This window comes from Halichoeres trimaculatus, unplaced genomic scaffold (assembly GCF_033239565.1).
Source record: "Halichoeres trimaculatus isolate MK-OKI-2021-1 unplaced genomic scaffold, fHalTri1.1 fHalTri1_scaffold_12, whole genome shotgun sequence".
Lineage (NCBI taxonomy): Eukaryota > Metazoa > Chordata > Actinopteri > Labriformes > Labridae > Halichoeres > Halichoeres trimaculatus.
The window spans coordinates 36,024,138-36,043,724 of NW_027437190.1; the positions used below are offsets into that span (position 1 = coordinate 36,024,138).

General features: G+C 41.9%; 1 protein-coding gene across 1 annotated transcript; it reads left to right on the forward strand.

Moving 5' to 3' along the window:
* Positions 1–453: 453 nt before the first annotated feature.
* Positions 454–17,766, forward strand: ctsk (cathepsin K). The gene is made up of 8 exons (XM_074683465.1): positions 454–553; positions 2,689–2,812; positions 7,884–8,006; positions 8,741–8,896; positions 13,129–13,347; positions 15,792–15,957; positions 17,002–17,110; positions 17,251–17,766. Exons 2-8 carry the CDS (start codon positions 2,690–2,692, stop codon positions 17,348–17,350), a joined length of 996 nt encoding a protein of 331 aa, XP_074539566.1. The 5' UTR covers positions 454–553; position 2,689; the 3' UTR covers positions 17,351–17,766.
* The last annotated feature ends 1,821 nt before the right edge of the window (positions 17,767–19,587 follow it).

A 19,587-nucleotide genomic window follows, 5' to 3' on the forward strand; every position in this document is an offset into this window, starting at 1 on the left:
TTATTGTCTCAATCTGTAAAGCAGTTTTCACTCCACAGTAGAGTAACTCAGAGTCTGACTGGTTTAAGATCAAACATGTAGAGGAGTTTTTGTTATAGAGGTCTGAAATAAACAAACTGAATTCTTCGTGCCGCTCCAGATTCACACGTCTGGACACGTTTCCTCGTCGGCTCTGAGCTTTGTTTCATATTTCAGCTCAGACAAAGTTTAGATAATTCAGGAGGTGACTCTGTCAGAGTCTGAGAAACCGTCTCTCTGTTAAATCTGTGAAGTCTCCTCAGTGTGAGCTGGATTATCATCCAGACGTGCTGAGGGTCTCTGTGTAATCCGACACCTGACATCATCTGGAGTCTTTGCTCTCTGAATGAAACCAGATGAAAATCCCCGCCTGGAAAAAAACCACAGAAACTCCTCCCCAGAACCCGGAGCTCCCTCACGGTACTTCCTCAAAGTCCAGACCATATAAACTCACACACTGACCTAGATTAGCAGAAGAGGAAGACCCAGTCCCACCCTCAGACCTGCACTGGACTCTTTGACTTTTGGACTTCAGGTAAAGTTTGTTTCTTCATTTCCTGCTGCAGTTTTACTTTCAGTTTGAGGAGTTTTGGGATTCTTTCCTTTGAGTTTGAGCTCATCTGTGAGTTTTTCAGCAGCTTAAGTCTCTCAGTCCTGGTTCTGACCCAGCTGATGTTCATGGAAAAGTTTTTACAGCAGGAAAAATCCTCTGAACTGAAGTTAGGAGCGAGTCATGCAGAGAGGAAAACACAGCACACAGGCTTTCTGTTTATTATTTGCATAGAGAATGAAACCCAGTTATTTTAAAGCCTCTCCATCAGAAAGAGCCAGAGGTTAAACTTTACTGTGCTGCAAATCAATGCGTGTAGGAAGGAGACGGTGCAGAGCAGCTCGGAGCAGCTCGGAGCAGCTCAGAGCAACAGGCTTCAAAGTGGAAGCAGAAAAACTGGTCTGTGTGGCTTCACTCTGATCTGAACGGGTCAGAGGCCGTCACTGGGAGCAGCAGAAACGCTGAAAACAGAGATCAGAGGGAGGACGCGTTAAAACAACAGACACACGGGGCGAGGGTGATGGACGACAGATGGCAGGAAAGACGTTCAGACTCCAGGAACTTCTTCAAACATGTAAACAAAAAGTTTTTCTCCAAACTTTCTGAGAAGTTTCTGAAACTGGTTACCATCAGGTTTCTGTGTGTTCAGCAAAAGGAGAGGAAATGAGTCAGCTTTTTTTTTCCCTTTGGAAAACTTCAGAGCAGTTTGAAAGTTTGCAAGTTTCCAAACCAGACCCTGAGAGGAGTTTCCTGAAGTTAGACTCAGTAACTGAAACGGTCACATGATCGATGAGCAACAGCTCAAAACGACCAAAGTCCAGCTGCTCCGACAGATTTACTCACCCTCAGAGAAACTTCTGATTGCTCTATTTCTACATCACCAGAAACATCAGCAAACTCTGCTTCTGCTCTCCATCAGGGGGCGCTGTGGGGGAAACATGACAGGATGGTTTATGGCAGGATCAGGATCTGGATTTGATCAGGACTGGATTCAGATTCAGACTGTTCAGGAAGGAAGGAAGGAAGGAAGGAAGGAAGTAAGGAAGGAAGGAAGGAAGGAAGGAAGGATGGGAAGAAAGGGAAAGGAACGAAAAAGGAAAGCTAAGATAGGAAAAGAGAGGAAGAAAAAAAACACAAGGAAGAAAAAAACAAGGATCTGAAAGGAAAAAGATAGGTGATGGAGGAAAGGAAAGGATAAGAAAGGAGAGGAAAGAAAGAAACAAAGAAAGAAAGAAAGGAAGGAAGAAAGAAAGAAAGAAAGAAAGAAAGAAAGAAAGGAAAAGAAAAAAGAAAGACAAAAAGAAAAGACGGTAAGAAAAAAGAAAGAAGAAAAAGAAAAAAGAAAGGAAAAAAGCAAGAAAAGAAAAAAAGGAAAAAAAGGAAAAAGAAAAAAGAAGAAAAGAAAAAGGAAAGAAAGGAAAAAGCAAGAAAAGAAAGAAAGAAAGAAAGAAAGAAAGAAAGAAAGAAAGAAAGAAAGGAAAAGAAAAAAGAAAGACAAAAAGAAAAGACGGTAAGAAAAAAGAAAGAAGAAAAAGAAAAAAGAAAGGAAAAAAGCAAGGAAAGAAAGAGGTTTGATTGGTCTTGCTCTGTTTCAGGATGCTGCGGTGTGTGTGTGTGTGTGTGTGTGTGTGTGTGTGTGTGTGTGTGTGTGTGTGTGTTAACTGGTGTTTCTCTGTTTCAGGATGCTGCAGTGTGTGTGTGTGTGTGTGTGTGTGTGTGTGTGTGTGTGTGTGTGTGTGTGTGTGTGTGTGTTAACTGGTGTTTCTCTGTTTCAGGATGCTGCGGTGTGTGTGTGTGTGTGTGTGTGCGTGTGTGTGTGTGTGTGTGTGTGTGTGTGTGTGTGTGTGTGTGTGTGTGTGTGTGTGTGTGTGTGTGTGTGTGTGTGTGTTAACTGGTGTTTCTCTGTTTCAGGATGCTGCAGTGTGTGTGTGTGTGTGTGTGTGTGTGTGTGTGTGTGTGTGTGTGTGTGTGTGTGTGTGTGTGTGTGTGTGTTAACTGGTGTTTCTCTGTTTCAGGATGCTGCGGTGTGTGTGTGTGTGTGTGTGTGCGTGTGTGTGTGTGTGTGTGTGTGTGTGTGTGTGTGTGTGTGTGTGTGTGTTAACTGGTGTTTTCTGTTTCAGGATGCTGCGGTGTGTGTGTGTGTTGCTGCTAGCAGCCTCAGCTCTGGCTCACCTGGATGAAGCCTCCCTGGATGCTCGGTGGGAGCAGTGGAAGATCACACACTCCAGAGAGTACAACGCCCTGGTGAGTGTGTGCTGGTGTTTCCTGCTTAGACCCCAAACCGTCTGAGTGTGTGTGTGACAGAGGGTTAAATGTTAAAGCAGAGGGATCTCACCTCCTGCTGAAGGAGGGTCCTGGTTCAGGTCCTTTGCTGGGCCCGGTCCAGCTCGTTAGCGTGCTCTGAAAGACTGGTAGCTGGAAATAATCATTTATCTATAAGTTAGTTTGTGACGCACCGTTTTTCATCCACTTCATGGGCTGAGAAAATTACAGAGAGGTTAAAGAGACTCTGAAAAACACAGGGACATTTTTACCAAGTGTTCTCTAAATTCACTTAAAATGTTGATTTTAAAGAGCTGTTCAAGAAAGCAGAATAATTACAGTAAGACTGACTCATTTTACAACTATCACTGAGAAGTGTGGGTGTCCACATCCAGAGTCGCCAACTTAACGACTCTGTCTCTATATTTAGAAAGTTTCAGACCCCTCTGATGACTATTTCAAAAAAGCAACAAATCTGGTCTCTTTTTCTGGAGTTTGTAGACTTAATCCAAATCTCAGTCTCATCTTTTGAATGAAACTAATGCAAGTTTGGTGGAAAAAATAACCTTTAGACATCTTCCAGTTTTTTTCTTTATTTTATTTTATTTTTTTCAATTTTAAAGCTGAATCATTTTAAAGCTACATAGTGTATTAAATTGTAAACAAAGTTAAAATCTAGTGAATAATTTTCTACACTATAAGGTTTTTAAATTCATGAAATTTAACATGTGATGTTTTAGTTTTTTAATCTGAATACATTTGCAAAAATGTCAAAAAAAATGGAAATTTCAAAAATTTTAAAAAATTGAAAAAATGTCAAAAATTACTTTCAAAAATAAACAAAACGTAGAAATAGTATATAAAATTGAATACATTTGCAGCAATTAAAAAAATTGAAAAAAAATGCAAAAAATTCAAAAAATTGATATAAATAATTGCAAAACAATTGAAATAAAAATGCAAAAAATTGAAATAAATAATTTCAAAAAATTTCAAAAAATTGATATAAATAATTGCAAAACAATTAAAATAAAAATGCAAAAAAAATGAAATAAATAATTGCAAAAAAAGTGAAATAAAAAAATGCAAAAAATTGAAATAAATAATTGCAAAAAAATATAAAATAATGAAATTTAAATCAAATTTTCCAGAACTTATAAATAATTTGAACTTTAAAGCATTTGTAATTTTTTCTTGATATTTGAAAATTTGCAAAAATGTCAGGTTTTTTTTCTATTCAATTGGAAGAATACGCAGCAGGTGTGAGTTGACAGACGCAGAAATATCTGGTGTATTTGAGGCGTAAGCCATCAAGCGGTCAGTCTGAGTTTGAACCCACCCTGCTTCTTTTTTCCCCGTGTCACTCCCCTCTCCTGCTCTGTTTTCTCCTCTAACCACTGCCCCACCATCTGCTGAAAAGCTTGGAAAAAAAGAGAAAATGATGATAAGAAAAATGGAGGTCTAATGGTGACATTCCTTGAATCAAACAGTCAACATGATAACTTGCAGCCTGAGCAGTTTAATCAGTTTCTGTACACATTAACAGTCATACCATCAGGCCTCTGTACGAGCTCTGCGCTGCAGAAACCTCATGAAACAATGTTGACCCTGAGAGGGAGAAATACGAGGCCGGCCCCGTCGCTCTACTTCTTTGTTTTGGCCCCGGAGAAGGAGACAGATGGAGTCAGAGCAGAGAGGAAGTAAAGCAGGGCAGTCACAATGAGAATTTACTGACTGCGTACGTCTCTCTGTGAGGCTGCGCCAGTTCTTCAGGAGACTTCGTCTCCAGGAGGGAGGAGCTGGACCCACTTCTGCCAGAGCCGCTGTTTAGATCCGCTTTGATTCAGGAGGAGGACCCGACCGCTGGGACTCCATTAATCCAGGCCGGCTCGCTTTGATCCAGGACGACTTCGGTAAACGCTGAAGTTAACGTGTTTACGGTCGTTAACGGTAATTAAAGCAGGAGCCAGGTGTTAAAGGGCCCACAGCGGAAACAGCTCTGACCTGTCACACTGTGTGTGTGTGTGTGTGTGTGTGTGTGTGTGTGTGTGTGTGTGTGTGTGTGTGTGTGTGTGTGTGTGTGTGTGTGTGTGTGTGTGTGTGTGTGTGTGTGAGTGTAACAATCAGGTGGTGTTAAACCATCTGTTCACCTCCGGCTAGAGGTCATCACATCACGTTCATGTGTTCACCGTGTGCTCATGTGATCATTAGTTTCCTGTTCACTCAGCACAGAGCCTTCCTCTGGATCTGGATCTGGATCTGGTTTTTATCTGGGCTCCTCCAGTCCAGCCCTCCTTGACCCGTCACCTCTGTAACAGAATCAGTCGCTCTGGTCCTTTGCATTTTCCCATCAGCAGGATGGAAACTAGATGATGATTGTAGCTCTGCTAATGGACGAATACTAAACAGGAAGTGGATGTTTTTCAGCCAACCAGCCGAGCTCTTCCTCCCGTCTCTGTCCCTGTTCTTACAGATGTCTATAATTTGCATTTAAATGAGCAGCAGGCTCTCACAGCGACGCTAACGTTGTAAAACTCAGCGTTTTTTGGACTCTGCCTGGGACTGTTGAGCTGATTTAATTGGCCTAATTATCCAAACGAGGCTGTAACTCAGACAAGCCTCGGCCCCTCGCTAATTAAAACATACATTTTGTCCTATTTGCCTGGATTAGTTTCTCTCTCAGCTGCTCGCTGCTAATGCATGAAGAAAAGAGAGGAAGTCAAACTCAAAGTAAACTCAGAGGAAGAGAAAACACTCAGAGTCCGATCGTAGAAACCACAGAGGAAGGTCGGCTCGGCTGTAAGTTAGGCCACAGTTTGGGCCACTGTTGGGAACTGGTTTAGTTCCTCCTAACCAACGGTCTCTGATCCTGATGGTTTGACTGTGTCTCTTTAAGCTCCCGGTGTTCCAGTTTAAAGAGTGACCCTGTAAACTGGAGACCTTCAGCTGAACGTGTCAGAGGAGATCCAGAGGAAGTCCTGAGGAAGTCGTCCTGGTTTAGTCTGATGTATGCTAAGCTAAAACAGGTCGATCTCTGCTGTCTTCATGATTTAGACAGGGAGCTAACAGGCTAACAGGCCAACAGGCTTCACAGCTTGTCCATCTCCGTCTATGCTTGTTGTATTTTTTACTCCATACGTCATTGTTGGCCCCGTGGTCACCAGGAACTATTCAGTCTGAGGAATGTTTAACAGGAACTAAATCTCCTGGACCCTCTGCGTGAAACACGGCCTGATAAATGTGTCGCTAACAAAATGTGAAAATCAAACATCAGTTTTTCGTGACGTGTTGTTTATATTTTTGATCTGATGTGGTTCTGGGTTATCAGCGTAGCTTGAACTCCCTCTTTGTGAGTTCCTCTTTAGTTATCTACAGTTGTCGTGCAAATACAGGAAGTGAAGCTGATTGCTAACGATAAAAAGGAGCCGTGTCATTGTTGAATTAGTGCCAGGAATGTGCAGATATCAGGTTTGTCCTGTGAGGAGTTTGTAAGTCCTCTAGAAGTGGACCAGACCCAGTCCCACCCCCTTAGCCCTCGGTTCAGCGCGGTCATGTCTAGTCAATCATTCAATCAATCTCTATTTGTATAGCACCAAATCATAACAAACGTTATCTCAAGACACTTTACAAAAACAATTACAGGTCTAGACCCATAAATGTTGATACAATTTTATTAACAGAAACCCAACATCAAGACAAGATAAGGAGTCTGATCTGATCTTAATCCACCATGAGTTCAGGACTTTGCAGCATTTAGCAAGTTACAACGGAGAGGAACAACTTCCCTTTAACAGGCAGAAACCTCGGACAGAACCAGACTCATGTTAGACAGACATCTGAGGAGACTGATGGGGTTAGAGAGAGACAGATAGAGGAGAGAGAGTGGGAGAGAGAAGTATAGGGGGGGGGGGGGGGGGGTAACAGAGAGAGAGGGATAGTGAAGGGGCAAACCAAGACAAACCAGGACCTCTGAGAATTTTCCCATGGTGCACCACACCCACTGACAAGATGGCAGAGCAGAGACCGACAGAAGTATAACTATTGATTTAAAAAAAAAAGAGAAACATCACAAGAGATTTAAACAACTGCAGCATCTGCTAACGATGCAGCTAGCAAGCAGCTAGGGGTGATGACATCTGGGCAATCAGGTGGCGTCTTGTCTCTAAGAGATGTGTTTTCACTCCTTCCTCTCGGCCCTGAAAGCAGACAACCAAAGGGAAAGAGGGAGACAAAGGGGAAAGACAAAGATGTTGGGCTAAAGGGAACAACTGGTCCTTAGTCTGACTTTGATAAACCTGGCTAAAGACACAAGGAGTGAAAGTCTCTTTGATGAAGTTTAGCAGAGAGAAGCGAGATCTACAAGGTTAGCTTGTTTACATATTTCGAACAACAGAGCTACATAAATCCAAAAATTGTAGAGTTACTGTTTCCTTCAACTTATTTAGTCAGTGCCCTGCCTTATTTATTATTGTGGTTTGCTATTTATTGCCTTAAACTTTAACATGAACTTGCATAATTATGATGTGTGCTGCTGACCTCTTGGCCAGGTCACCCGTGTAAATGAGATCCTGATCTCAATGAGTTTTATCTGGTTAAATAAAGGTATAATAATAATGATAAAATAGGTGATTACTAAATTAGGAACTTTAATAGGTACTGACTGAATTCTGTCTGCAGTACCAATTCATGCAAAATCAAAGGTACCATGTTCAGGTAGCTAAACACATCCTTGTGACTGTGAGGGTGGAAGAGTAGGACATTTTCCTGCTGGACATGAACACAGCATTGCAAGTTTATAAAATGAGAATAAAAATGTTAAATTGAAAGACTTTAAGATTGTAGGATTCAACAAATTATTGTTTATTACCAAATAAAGACACAAAGAGCCAAAAACTGGTACCATTGAGGTCCGATACCGATTGTCAGGAACCAGTCATTGATTTCATTTCAGATGTGAAAGGTATCCATCCCTAACCAAAACAAATACTCTACCTTGTTGCAGTGCATTGTGGGAAAGAGTCTGACCCTGCTATCGTTGTGTTTGTCTGCTCAGGATGAGGAGGGGATCCGCAGAGCCATCTGGGAGAAGAACATGAGGATGATCGAGGCCCACAACCAGGAGGCGGCGCTGGGCATGCACTCCTTCGAGATGGGCATGAACCACCTGGGCGACATGGTGAGTCCTCGAGTCTCCGCCCACGGCGTCAGAGCTCCTCGTGCACGCCGTGCTTCCTGCAGCTCCCTGAGGTGACACAACCAGGGTCTGACGCCTCTGGATCAGCTGCAGTCAGCTGTTTGTGCGTTTGAGTGGGTCATGACTGATGGCTGTGTGACGGGGATCCGTGCAACACGCCGTAAATCACAGAAAGAGGAAACAGGCCACACGCTGCGTGAGTGCTGCAGATCATTAATCAATGAGAGGAACATGAAGACAAACCAGATCCAGGAGAAACGTCTGATTTCCTGTTTGTGGAGGAACAGGTGGTCGAGGAGCGGAGGACGTTTCTCTGGAAGCTCCTCAGTGAAACCAGAAGCAGATGGGCTGAATTTCTCTCATTAGGGAGATAAAACCAAAGCATGGGGCCTTTTGCTCAGTAATTACTTAATAATCCTGCAGCAGAGAGCAAACAGCTCAGGACTCACTGCTTTAATTTCTCTCTCAGTGTCGGCGTCTCTTTGTTTCTCCTGGCTCTGCTTTGGGAGGAGAGAAGAGACGTTTCATCTCAGAGGAAACGCTCAAAGTCGTCTCTTCATGAAACACTTTTCAAGCTTAAAATGAACCCTCTGTCCAGCTCTCGTGTCTTCTTCCTGTCCCCAAACATTATTCAACCAGGGAAGGTTTCACGCTGTGTTTTTCTGAATGTTTGTCTCAGTCTTTGTCTAAATGTTGATCTGTCTCCGTCCCCGCAGACCTCGGAGGAGGTGTCTGAGAAGATGACCGGTCTGCTGGTTCCTGATAACAGAGACCGAAGCTTCACCGTGGATCTGGACGTCGGACAAGTGACCAAGCTGCCCAAATTCGTCGACTACCGCAAGAAAGGGATGGTGACCTCCGTCAAGGACCAGGTCAGAGATCACTCAAACGCAGAGTAAAGGATGAAGACGTAATTTAACCAGATCTCCTCATCCAGTTATTTAACCTGTGCACAAAACTCCCAAACACGCCCCAAACTTCCCAGGTGCCTGAACGCACCGATCGGACGTTTTCGCCCTGACTTCACCTGAGTGGATGACGTTAATATCAAACAGTTAAAGAGCAACACATAGCAGGATAAATAAGATTATTTTAATACTGAGAATAGTTTTGATTTTAATACAAAAACCGTCTTCATCACTCATCTATCACCTTGCCAACAGAGGCCTACGCCAAAAATCCACCAGATCCTTTTTCCGTCCGTCTCCGCTCCATCACGGCTCCAGAGCTGACAGAAAAACTGCAGCATGAGTAGATCAAGCAGGACAGGAAGTCAGGCTCTGAAACAACTAAAGCCAGTCAGTCCAGTTTGTCTCAGTACAGCACTAAAACCAGGACAGGTCCCCAAATCACCAACCTGTACCATCCCACTTTTTGGTTTCCTTTTGTTGGGATGACAGGCATACTGATCCAACCCCAGAAGGTGGAGCTAGAAACTCTGCAGTCTGCTGATTGGTGGAAAGAATGGTCACTTCCTGTGTGACAGCGGCTGCTGTATTTCTTTGTAACAAAGAGCCACATGCTAATCACAGAGAAGACGAATTGATGGATGTCTTGTCACTGTGTCGCACATAGACTGTAAAAAATGGACGTCATCTTGCTCGGCTCAAAGTCAGGTCTCCACAAAAACTGCTCCCCCTGGTGGCTGGCTGCAGTATAGGTCAAAAAATCCATCTCCCCAGTCATTCCAGATGGGCTGTGGTCAAACTTTAAAAAATTAATCCACCTGGTAGAAATGTTTCTCACGTCTGATCGTTGTGGTGATTTGAAGATATCATTTGGCTGTCTTGTGTTCAAGTCCTCAGGTTTTCATTAGTTATACGAGGTTAAAAATGAGGTTTTACGTCACGTTTAACGATGATTGACAGCTGACGTTCTCGTGTATTTTTTCGAGGATTGTAAAATATGTCAGGAGGTAGAGTCAGGAAGTGATTAGACTCTTGAAAGAAAAAAAAATATTATTATTTTTGTCACCCAGCTCCACTCAGATTCTCCCAGAATCCCTCACAGTCTCTACTGCACAGACTCTGGCTGCTATTGGCTGCTCCTGAGACGGAGGAATTTTGGCTTCAAACCCGTCCAATGATAAATGGAGGAGCAGTCTATGGCGTCACAGTATAACGAAGCTGACACGGTGATCAAGTTAATACAATGACTAGGATTGAAACCAATCAGATCTGGTGCTGTGATGGAGCGGAGACGGAGACGGACCAGGTGTGGATCTGGTGGAAGTTTGATGTTACGCAGTGTTTTTCTGATGTCATATCCTACTTTCTAAAACTCATCTTTCCCCTCATTTAACCAGAAAAACTCCCCACAGTGAGGAACATGTGTGAAAATCCTGAAAAAATCTAAATCAATACAAACCAAAACTTCCTGACAGGAGCTTTAATAATCATAAAAATCTGTGTCTCAGACTAAAACCTTCAAACTACGAGTCAGAGGACAGCGATGTCTAAACCTTCAGCTCTTTAATTTCTGACTAATTACTGACTCTTTTAGAGAAATGACAGTTATTCAGTCAGAGGGACTCGGCCTTTCAAACCTCACAGAAAGTGTTTTTTTTTTTCTGTGGTTGTTTGATAAAGAGTGAGTCAGCGCTGTGTCGGCCTTTCATTCACTCTCTGTGCTGGATTCTTCCTCCTGTGGCTGATAAACAGAAATACCTGAAACATTCCTTCACGCAGAGAGAAACCGTGAAGCAGACGGAGGAAACAAAGACGCTGTTAACGATGAACGTGATGAGTCATCGTGAGAGCGAGGAACAGACGCTTTGGTTCATGTAAACACGGAGCTGAACAGACACAGCGCTGATGGAAATATGCTCAGCACACCTGTGCTTTCTGCAGTCAGGCTTTATTTCCAGCTCCTGTAAACTCAGCATCACGTCATGTGCTGGATGTTACCGCCCTCTAGTGGCTGGAGCTGCAAACTGCAGCCATTACAGAGGATTTATTGATCCCTGCTCTGCTTCCTGTTGAATTATGCAGCAGCATGGCTTCACTGCCTGCATACTAACAGCCTCTGCTCTCGATACTGTGTTCATCTTCGTTTGTTGGAGGATGATTTCCTCCAAAGCTGGAAGCTGCGTTCAGAACATCCCCCAGCGAGCGGATGTGATCACACGTTCACAGAGATTTTAACAGAGACACTCAGAAAGGAAAGGCCCAAACTGCTCCCCTGGGTGCTGAGCAGAGGAGACGTGTCCAGACGTGTCCAGACGTGTCCAGACGTGTTCAGACGGTCACAGTCGGCTCTGACTGATGGAGCAGTTTCTTTATTTCCTGACGGACAGGAAACGGTTAGCAACACGACATGAACATACATGATCAAACCCGTCTGAGCTGGTTTCACCTTCATTAACACACGCTGTGTTTCAGTCTGAGGTCAGATTCATCAAACAGAAACAGGTTGGAAACCAAAGCTGTCAAAGTCTGCCCCCTGATGGACGGAGAGGAGAAGACACTAACCTGACATTCTTCACAGCTCATTCATCAGTTTGATTTCTCTTCAGCTGAATACTTATTTAGAGCTCTGTTTCAGATAACCCCCTCATTCTTTAAAGATTCACTTCCCAAAACACAGATTAATGTCTGTCACCATCCCTTTTTTTAGACTCACTTAGAGCTGAAAACTCTCGGATTTACAGCTTCATGTAGTTTCAGAAAAGGGAAGACTGGGAATAAATTAATCTGAGAGATAAAACAGGAACATCTTTGCTATTTAGACTGGAAAAATCACATTTTTACAACTTTTGTTTTTTTTTTTGACTGACATCTTTGTTTTTATCTGAAATATTAATACTAACAAGTGAAATCTTTGAGTGTATCTTACTTTAACCTGGGATTTAGATGATGATAATAATAATAATAATAATAATAATAATAATAATAATAATAATTATTATAATAATATTAAAAAACAATAATAATAATGATAACAACAACAACAACAACAACAACAACAACAATAATAATAATAATGATAACAATAATAATAATAATAATAATAATAATAATAATATTAATAATGATGATGATGATAATAATAATAATAATGATAACAATGATGATAATAATAATAATGTAAAACATTCAGTATTTTTCCAAACAGGGTTATTCTGAAGCATTTTTTCAAAATAAAAGATTAATAATACCAATATTATTATTAATAATAAAAATAAAATATTTGGGGAAAAGAATCACACAAAAGACCAAAGACCAGCAACAAATGAAATGGAGCAGAAGAAGCAACAAAACCATTAAATTTTAAACAATTCAAGGTGAAAACTAAAGAGATATAAACGTGTTTTTAAAGAGGATGGAGAGTTTTCAGAGGTTGGGAGCTCTGACAGAAAAGGTCAAAGGTCATCTTTGCCCCTCAGCCTTGGTTTTAGGACGGCGAGCAGAGTCTTGGATGAGAAACTCAAGTTATGACCGAGCACATATAGACTAAAAAATTATCTCTCCTCAAGTCCAGAGTCTGCTGCAAAAGTTGACATTGAAATCCTTAAATTAATTATTTTTATTACCCCTGAGTCAGCATCACTGACAGGATCTTTAGTATTTTATTCATTTAATCTCCAATCTTTTTATGTTAAGTTGTGTTTTTTTTTCTTGGCTGGCGTTCAAGCCTTTTCAAATTCTTTTTAACTATTTCTTTCTTTTTTATTTATTTTTTTTTTCAAAAATTTAATTTAATTTTTAATTTAATTTAATTTTTTATTTAATTTCTCTTTGAATTTCTGTTGTATTTTGGTAACAGTTTTGAAATCCTGTTTTGAAAGTTGCTGTAAATCAAGTTTATTTTTATGATTATTATTATTTTGGGCAAGTAGTCCAAAAGAGAGGAGATAAAATCATGTGAGATGGTCTCAAGGGTTTACTGGATTTTATACAAACAAACAAACAAACAAACAACAAACTTCGGAGTGGGAGAACCTTGGATCTGCTAGCTGCTAGCTGCTAGCATACCTGGGAGAAGAGGTTAACTCAAACAAACCCTCTGGTCTCACAGACGTTTTTGTTCGAGTCTCTGTCATTGTTTCCTCCTTCCCGTCCTCCAGTGAGAGTCTAACTCAGAGATGTGGTTTTCTGTCCTTCAGGGCTCCTGTGGCTCCTGCTGGGCCTTCAGCTCAGCCGGGGCCCTGGAGGGTCAGCTGGCCAAGAAGACGGGTCAGCTGATGGACCTGAGTCCTCAGAACCTGGTGGACTGCGTCAAGGAGAACGACGGCTGCGGAGGAGGATACATGACCAACGCCTTCAACTACGTGAGGGACAACGGAGGCATCGACTCGGAGCAGGTGTACCCCTATGTTGGAAAGGTCAGAGCGTCACTAAACTTTCAGTTTCTCCTTTTCCTCTGAGTTAATGTGCAGAAAACCTCAAACCCAGCCGGTCTGACCCTCCTCAGCAGGAAAAACAAACCTCACATGGTTTTTAACGTCTACTTAGAGCCTGAGCCAAACGTCTGAGCCACTTTTCAGGTTTATCATGTGCTCAGTCTTTGAACTACATTTCCCATGATGCTTTGACAGCGCAGAAAACATTTAGCTGTCATCATTTTTATCCTTTCATCTCCCTTTTTCTGCATTTTCTCACATTCATGTCCCCCAAAATATGCACATCTCGATGAAATGACGTCAACTTCCAGAAACCTGCTGGCTCAGACTGAAACAGGGCACTTCCTGTCTCCGTGGTCAGGAGGTCACATCAGCCCGCTCACATTCAGACGAGGAGAGAGGAGTTAATGAAGGAGCTGTAAACTGAACGAAGCTGGTTAAACAGAAGTTAAACATCAGTTCCTCCTCAGAGATCCTCAGTCTGAGTAAAAACAGGAAGAGAAACTGATCGCTAACGATAAAACAGACGTTCATTACCGTCATTCTGTACAGAGACGTGATAATCAGGCGTGTGTGAGCGTGTGACTGAAAAACCAAAAACTGATTCAGCTTCATTTCTTTCTACATTTTACTAAATTTCTGTAACAATGTTTTTCCTTGAACCGTCCAAACACAGCGGATTGATAACTTCAGCAATAGACAAGAAATCGCTTCATATTCTTAGAAGTTAAGAACATACAGCAGAAAACACTCGTCATGTTTGCTAAAAGACACAGATTAACTCTAGAGCGAAATATTTCAAAGACAAAACTTCAACTTTTTATCTGAAACTTGAAATTGAAGCCAAAAAATGATGAAAAGTAACTAAAGTAATTATTATTATTATAAGAAAATGAGAATAAATATTTTTGAAGATGAGCTTTAATCTGAAAACTTGTCTAAATTCTTGTATTTTGAGCAGTGATCCAGATATTTCAGCTTTATCCTCTAAATCCAAACATTATTCTCTGACAGATTTCTTATACAGGCTGTTCGCGAGTTATGAACAAGTTTTCTTTCCTAGGACATGTCGTAACCCAGAATTCTGCAAAATTCTGATTTCTACCCTAAATCTCTAAATAACCTCTCAAATACATGAAAAACAAAACAGATCCTGCTTTCCATTTTGTGTCCATGACCGAAAAAGATGAGGATAACGAGAAAACTATGGGGCACAAACACAGACAGTCCACACTGTGACGCAACTCAAAGTGGATGATGCTGATGACCACGTAGCGCTGCCTAGATGTGGATTCATACGCATCAAAAACGAGTACACGTTGTAGTAGCATACAAACAGATCAGCGTAACTTCGAAACCTTCTCTATTTTCTGATGTACATTTATTGGCGTCGTAAAGTTGAAATGAAGTAGACCAGGAACCACGTAAGCCGAGAACCTCATGTATTGAGATGTTAAACTTGTCATTTTGCTAACTGAGCTGATGTTTTTGACAAGAATTATTTCAAGGCACGCGACCCAAACGTTTAAGACAACAGCATCATACAACAACACCAGGAAATCACAAGAACACTAAAAGAGAAAAACAAGACACGACTGCACTGGAAAGTGTGAAATGATGAAAACTGAGAGTTTGGTTTGTAAAGTTTCCTTTGGTCTGTACAGTCTGAGATCACAGTTTGGTTACTGTCTCTTTAAGACGCATCATCTGTGGAACTCAGAGACATGAGGGGTTCCGGAATGTTCTCTGTACAAATGACCAATCAAAACACAGAACACACAGAAGAAAAAAAAAAAGAAAAAGAAAGAAAGAAAATTAGTAAGTCACTATTACAGGATAAAAAGTGAAAATTTGGAGATAAAAGTCGGTTTAACTAAAGAAATGTCACAATAAGAGATTAAAGGAGAAAAACACAAAAAGGCAAAATGACCAAAGACAAAGACGACGCTCGAATCTTCTCAAAAATCTGTCAGTGGGTAAAAAAGATAAACTTTGGTTTCGTTCATTCCCAGTTTGCTGATTTCATTTCTTATTTTTGTCTTTTCATATTTTTAAAGAAAACTTTTTTTGTCAGATAAATTTGTCTCATACTGAATCTACTCCCACAGTTTTTACTCAGAGTGAGACTGGATCAGGTTTCAGCTTTTGCAGTTTGCTTCAAATTCATAAATGAGACTTTTATTCAGTGGCAGGGGCTAGAAGAAATTCCTCCTGATGGTTTCACGAAATAAAAGTCAACAAAAAAAATGTGTATCAGCTTACACACTGAAAAATTTGCTGAAAATATTGTTATAGACATTCGTGTTACTCCAGATCCCTAGCTGAGTGTTCCTGAGCGTTAAAGCTCTGAGACGATCAGGTGTGAATATCCAGGTATCGTCAGTGTAGAGTGTAAAGTCTGAACCGGTCTCTCCTGGTCCCTGCAGGACCAGCCGTGCCGCTACAACTCCACAGGAATGGCGGCTCAGTGCAAAGGCTACAGGGAGGTGGAGCAGGGCAACGAGCACGCGCTGGCCGTGGCGCTCTACAAAGAGGGTCCGGTGTCCGTGGGCATCGACGCCACGCTCAGCAGCTTCCAGTTCTACACCAAAGGTCAGTGGGCGGGGCCTGTTAGTGGACTCCTAGAGTCCTGGTTCCTAGATGGACTTAGAGTCCAGAGTCCTTCCTCACCTCATCTTCCTCACCTCGTCTTCCTCACCTCGTCTTCCTCACCTCATCTTCCTCTCCTCGTCTTCCTCACCTCGTCTTCCTCCCCTCGTCTTCCTCCCCTCGTCTTCCTCACCTCGTCTTCCTCACCTCGTCTTCCTCTCCTCGTCTTCCTCACCTCATCTTCCTCACCTCGTCTTCCTCACCTCGTCTTCCTCACCTCGTCTTCCTCACCTCATCTTCCTCACCTCGTCTTCCTCTCCTCGTCTTCCTCACCTCATCTTCCTCACCTCGTCTTCCTCACCTCGTCTTCCTCACCTCATCTTCCTCACCTCATCTTCCTCACCTCATCTACCTCACCTCATCTTCCTCCCCTCGTCTTCCTCCCTTCGTCTTCCTCCCTTCGTCTTCCTCCCCTCGTCTTCCTCACCTCGTCTTCCTCCCCTCGTCTTCCTCACCTCGTCTTCCTCCCCTAGTCTTCCTCTCCTTGTCTTCCTCACCTCGTCTTCCTCCCCTCGTCTTCCTCACCTCGTCTTCCTCACCTCGTCTTCCTCACCTCGTCTTCCTAACCTCGTCTTCCTCCCCTCGTCTTCCTCACCTCGTCTTCCTCTCCTCGTCTTCCTCACCTCGTCTTCCTCACCTCGTCTTCCTCACCTCGTCTTCCTCACCTCGTCTTCCTCACCTCATCTTCCTCACCTCGTCTTCCTCTCCTCGTCTTCCTCACCTCGTCTTTCTCACCTCATCTTCCTCACCTCGTCTTCCTCACCTCATCTTCCTCACCTCATCTTCCTCCCCTCGTCTTCCTCACCTCGTCTTCCTCCCCTCGTCTTCCTCCCCTCGTCTTCCTCACCTCGTCTTCCTCACCTCATCTTCCTCCCCTTGTCTTCCTCACCTCGTCTTCCTCACCTCGTCTTCCTCACCTCGTCTTCCTCACCTCGTCTTCCTCACCTCGTCTTCCTCACCTCGTCTTCCTCTCTGTCCTGTGCTCAGGTGTTTACTACGACCCTCAGTGTAACAAAGACGACATCAATCACGCCGTGCTGGCAGTGGGCTACGGCGTGACCGCCAAGGGGAAGAAATACTGGATCGTGAAGAACAGGTGGGTCCCGTCACCTGTCGGCAGCATCAGGTGGAATCAGACGCCACCTTGATGGGCTGTGGCGTTGACTGGATGACGAGCTGATGGGATGTTTCCCCCGCAGCGGTGTCTGACGCCTCTTTCTCCTCTTTCTCCGACAGCTGGAGCGAGAGCTGGGGGAAGAACGGATACATCCTGATGGCACGAAACCGCGGGAACCTCTGCGGCATCACCAACCTGGCCAGCTACCCCGTCATGTGAAGAGCGGAGCGCGGTGTGAGAGGAAGACGAGGGGAAGAAGACGACTGCACGCCAAAATATCCTCAGAAACGTATGAGACGTTAACTCAACGTGTCAACCCGACCACTACAAACCCAAACAGATGATCTGAGCTTCCACGCCACACGCCACACGCCACACGCCACACGCCGAGTGTACCCTATGATCTGCTGAGGGTTATCACCGTACTCCAGATGATCAGCGTCTGTTTTCGTCTCTTCTTTGTCCAAAGACTCCTGGTTGATGTTTTCGCGGCAGGAGACGTTGCTGGACGATGGGAGCTCCTCCCTCCTGCTGAGCGGTAGCCATCTTTGATTCGTGTTCCTCTCGGTCATGTCGTTTTTTGTTGTTGTTGTTGTTTTTCTGTGAAGCACTTTCCTGATGATCAAACTGTAAACTGATGTTTTCTAAGAAGATGAATAAAGGTTTCATTTTGACTTTGAAGACGTTGTTTGTTTGTTTTTTCCAAAGACAGACGATGGCGTTCACGTCGTCCCAGCGTCGATGATGATCCTCACAGTACGTCCTTAAATTCAGTCCTGTCAGAATCTGATTTTTCACTTCCTTTAGTTCCTGCTCAGAGCCCAGAACCATCTGGCAGACCGCCACGCAGACCGACGACCTCCTGACCTCTGCCGACGGGTCAACTCCGGCTCTTGACCCAGACTTTGGTCCAGGTCCATGTTTCTGTGAGCAGCTCCAGACCAGACTTCAGAGACGGAGGGAGACATCCAGTGACCTCTGTGACCTCTGCTTCAGTCAAAACAAACGTTTCTCTCCTAAACTCTGAAAAATTACCCCCTGATGAAGCTCCTCGCTCAGATTATTAATCAGATTATTTCTCCAGACGGAGGATGTCTGAGTGTTTCATCCTCAGAGCAAACTGTTCATCGTTTAACTCAGCAGTTTTTAATCTTTCTGTTTTTAGAGTTTATTTTTCCTCCGTGTTATTCCAGATGATTTTTATAGATTACCGTTTTAGATGCTTCATTGTCTTTTGTATTACCTCCATTTAGTTCGTCTCAGCTTTTTCTATTTTTATTTCTAACATTTATTTCACCTCAAACAATCCTCAGCTCAGCTCCTGGATTTATCAGCTTTTATTCTGAAAGTCTCATCAAACTACGGACATTGTAGGGTAGGACAGGAATAGTTTTATGGATTGTTTATATGGTTCATTTTCATTTTTGTTATCATTGTATTTGTTTTCTTTTTTTCCATTAATATTTGTTTGAGTACCTCAAAAATAAGGTCCTAGCCATAAATTAGCCACAATTCACAATAAGAAGAAAAGAAATATAAATGAATAAGAAAATAAACAGAAATCGACAAAGAATTATGGTACAGAATTAGTAGTTTTATGGTAATAGTAAGAATAATTATGGTTCAGTACATAAAAGAGGGTAAAAAGGTGGAAAAGAAACATTTTACATATGTATTAATGAATAAATATAAAAAAACAAACAATATAATATAATAAAATCTAATATCATATAATTTAATTAAATAAAATATAATATAAAATAATATAATATAACATGATATAATGTAATGTAATAAAATATGAAATAATATGAAATAATATAATATAATATAATATAATATAATATAATATAATATAATATAATATATAATATAATATATCATAATTCATTCAACTGGAGTTTAGAACAATGTACACATTTTAGAAAATTATTGAAGTTAAAAAATGAAAAAAAAAAAAAGGAATTGAAAAAAAAATAGGCTTTGTATAAAATTGAAATCTGGTAAAACATATTTCCTTTTCACATACACAAAAATATTTGATTAAAAGAGGAAATTTAAATAAATAGCAATTAAATATCTTCACTCGGTATTTTTTGTCTGCGTTCTGTCCATTTTTATTCATTAAATGTATATATTTCCTTTTCTTTGACGTAGCAGTTCCTCTTTTATATGTTTCACGTCGATAAAAACGATGACTGAGCATCTTATTTTCTTAAATCTGGTGTTTCCATCACGTTTCCTCATTATGACGCTGATGACGTAATTCACGCTTCAGCCTGCGGAGGGCGCCAGAGGGACTTTTGAGTTTCTCTGTAAACGGTTCTATTTTGATATATTTTCATGGTTTTAGAAGAAATGATGGACTTTAACTCCTCTTCGTGAACTTTCATAAAGTTTCATTCTTCATTTTCATGTTTTAAAGCGGTAAAAGTCAAAATGTTAACCGATATTTT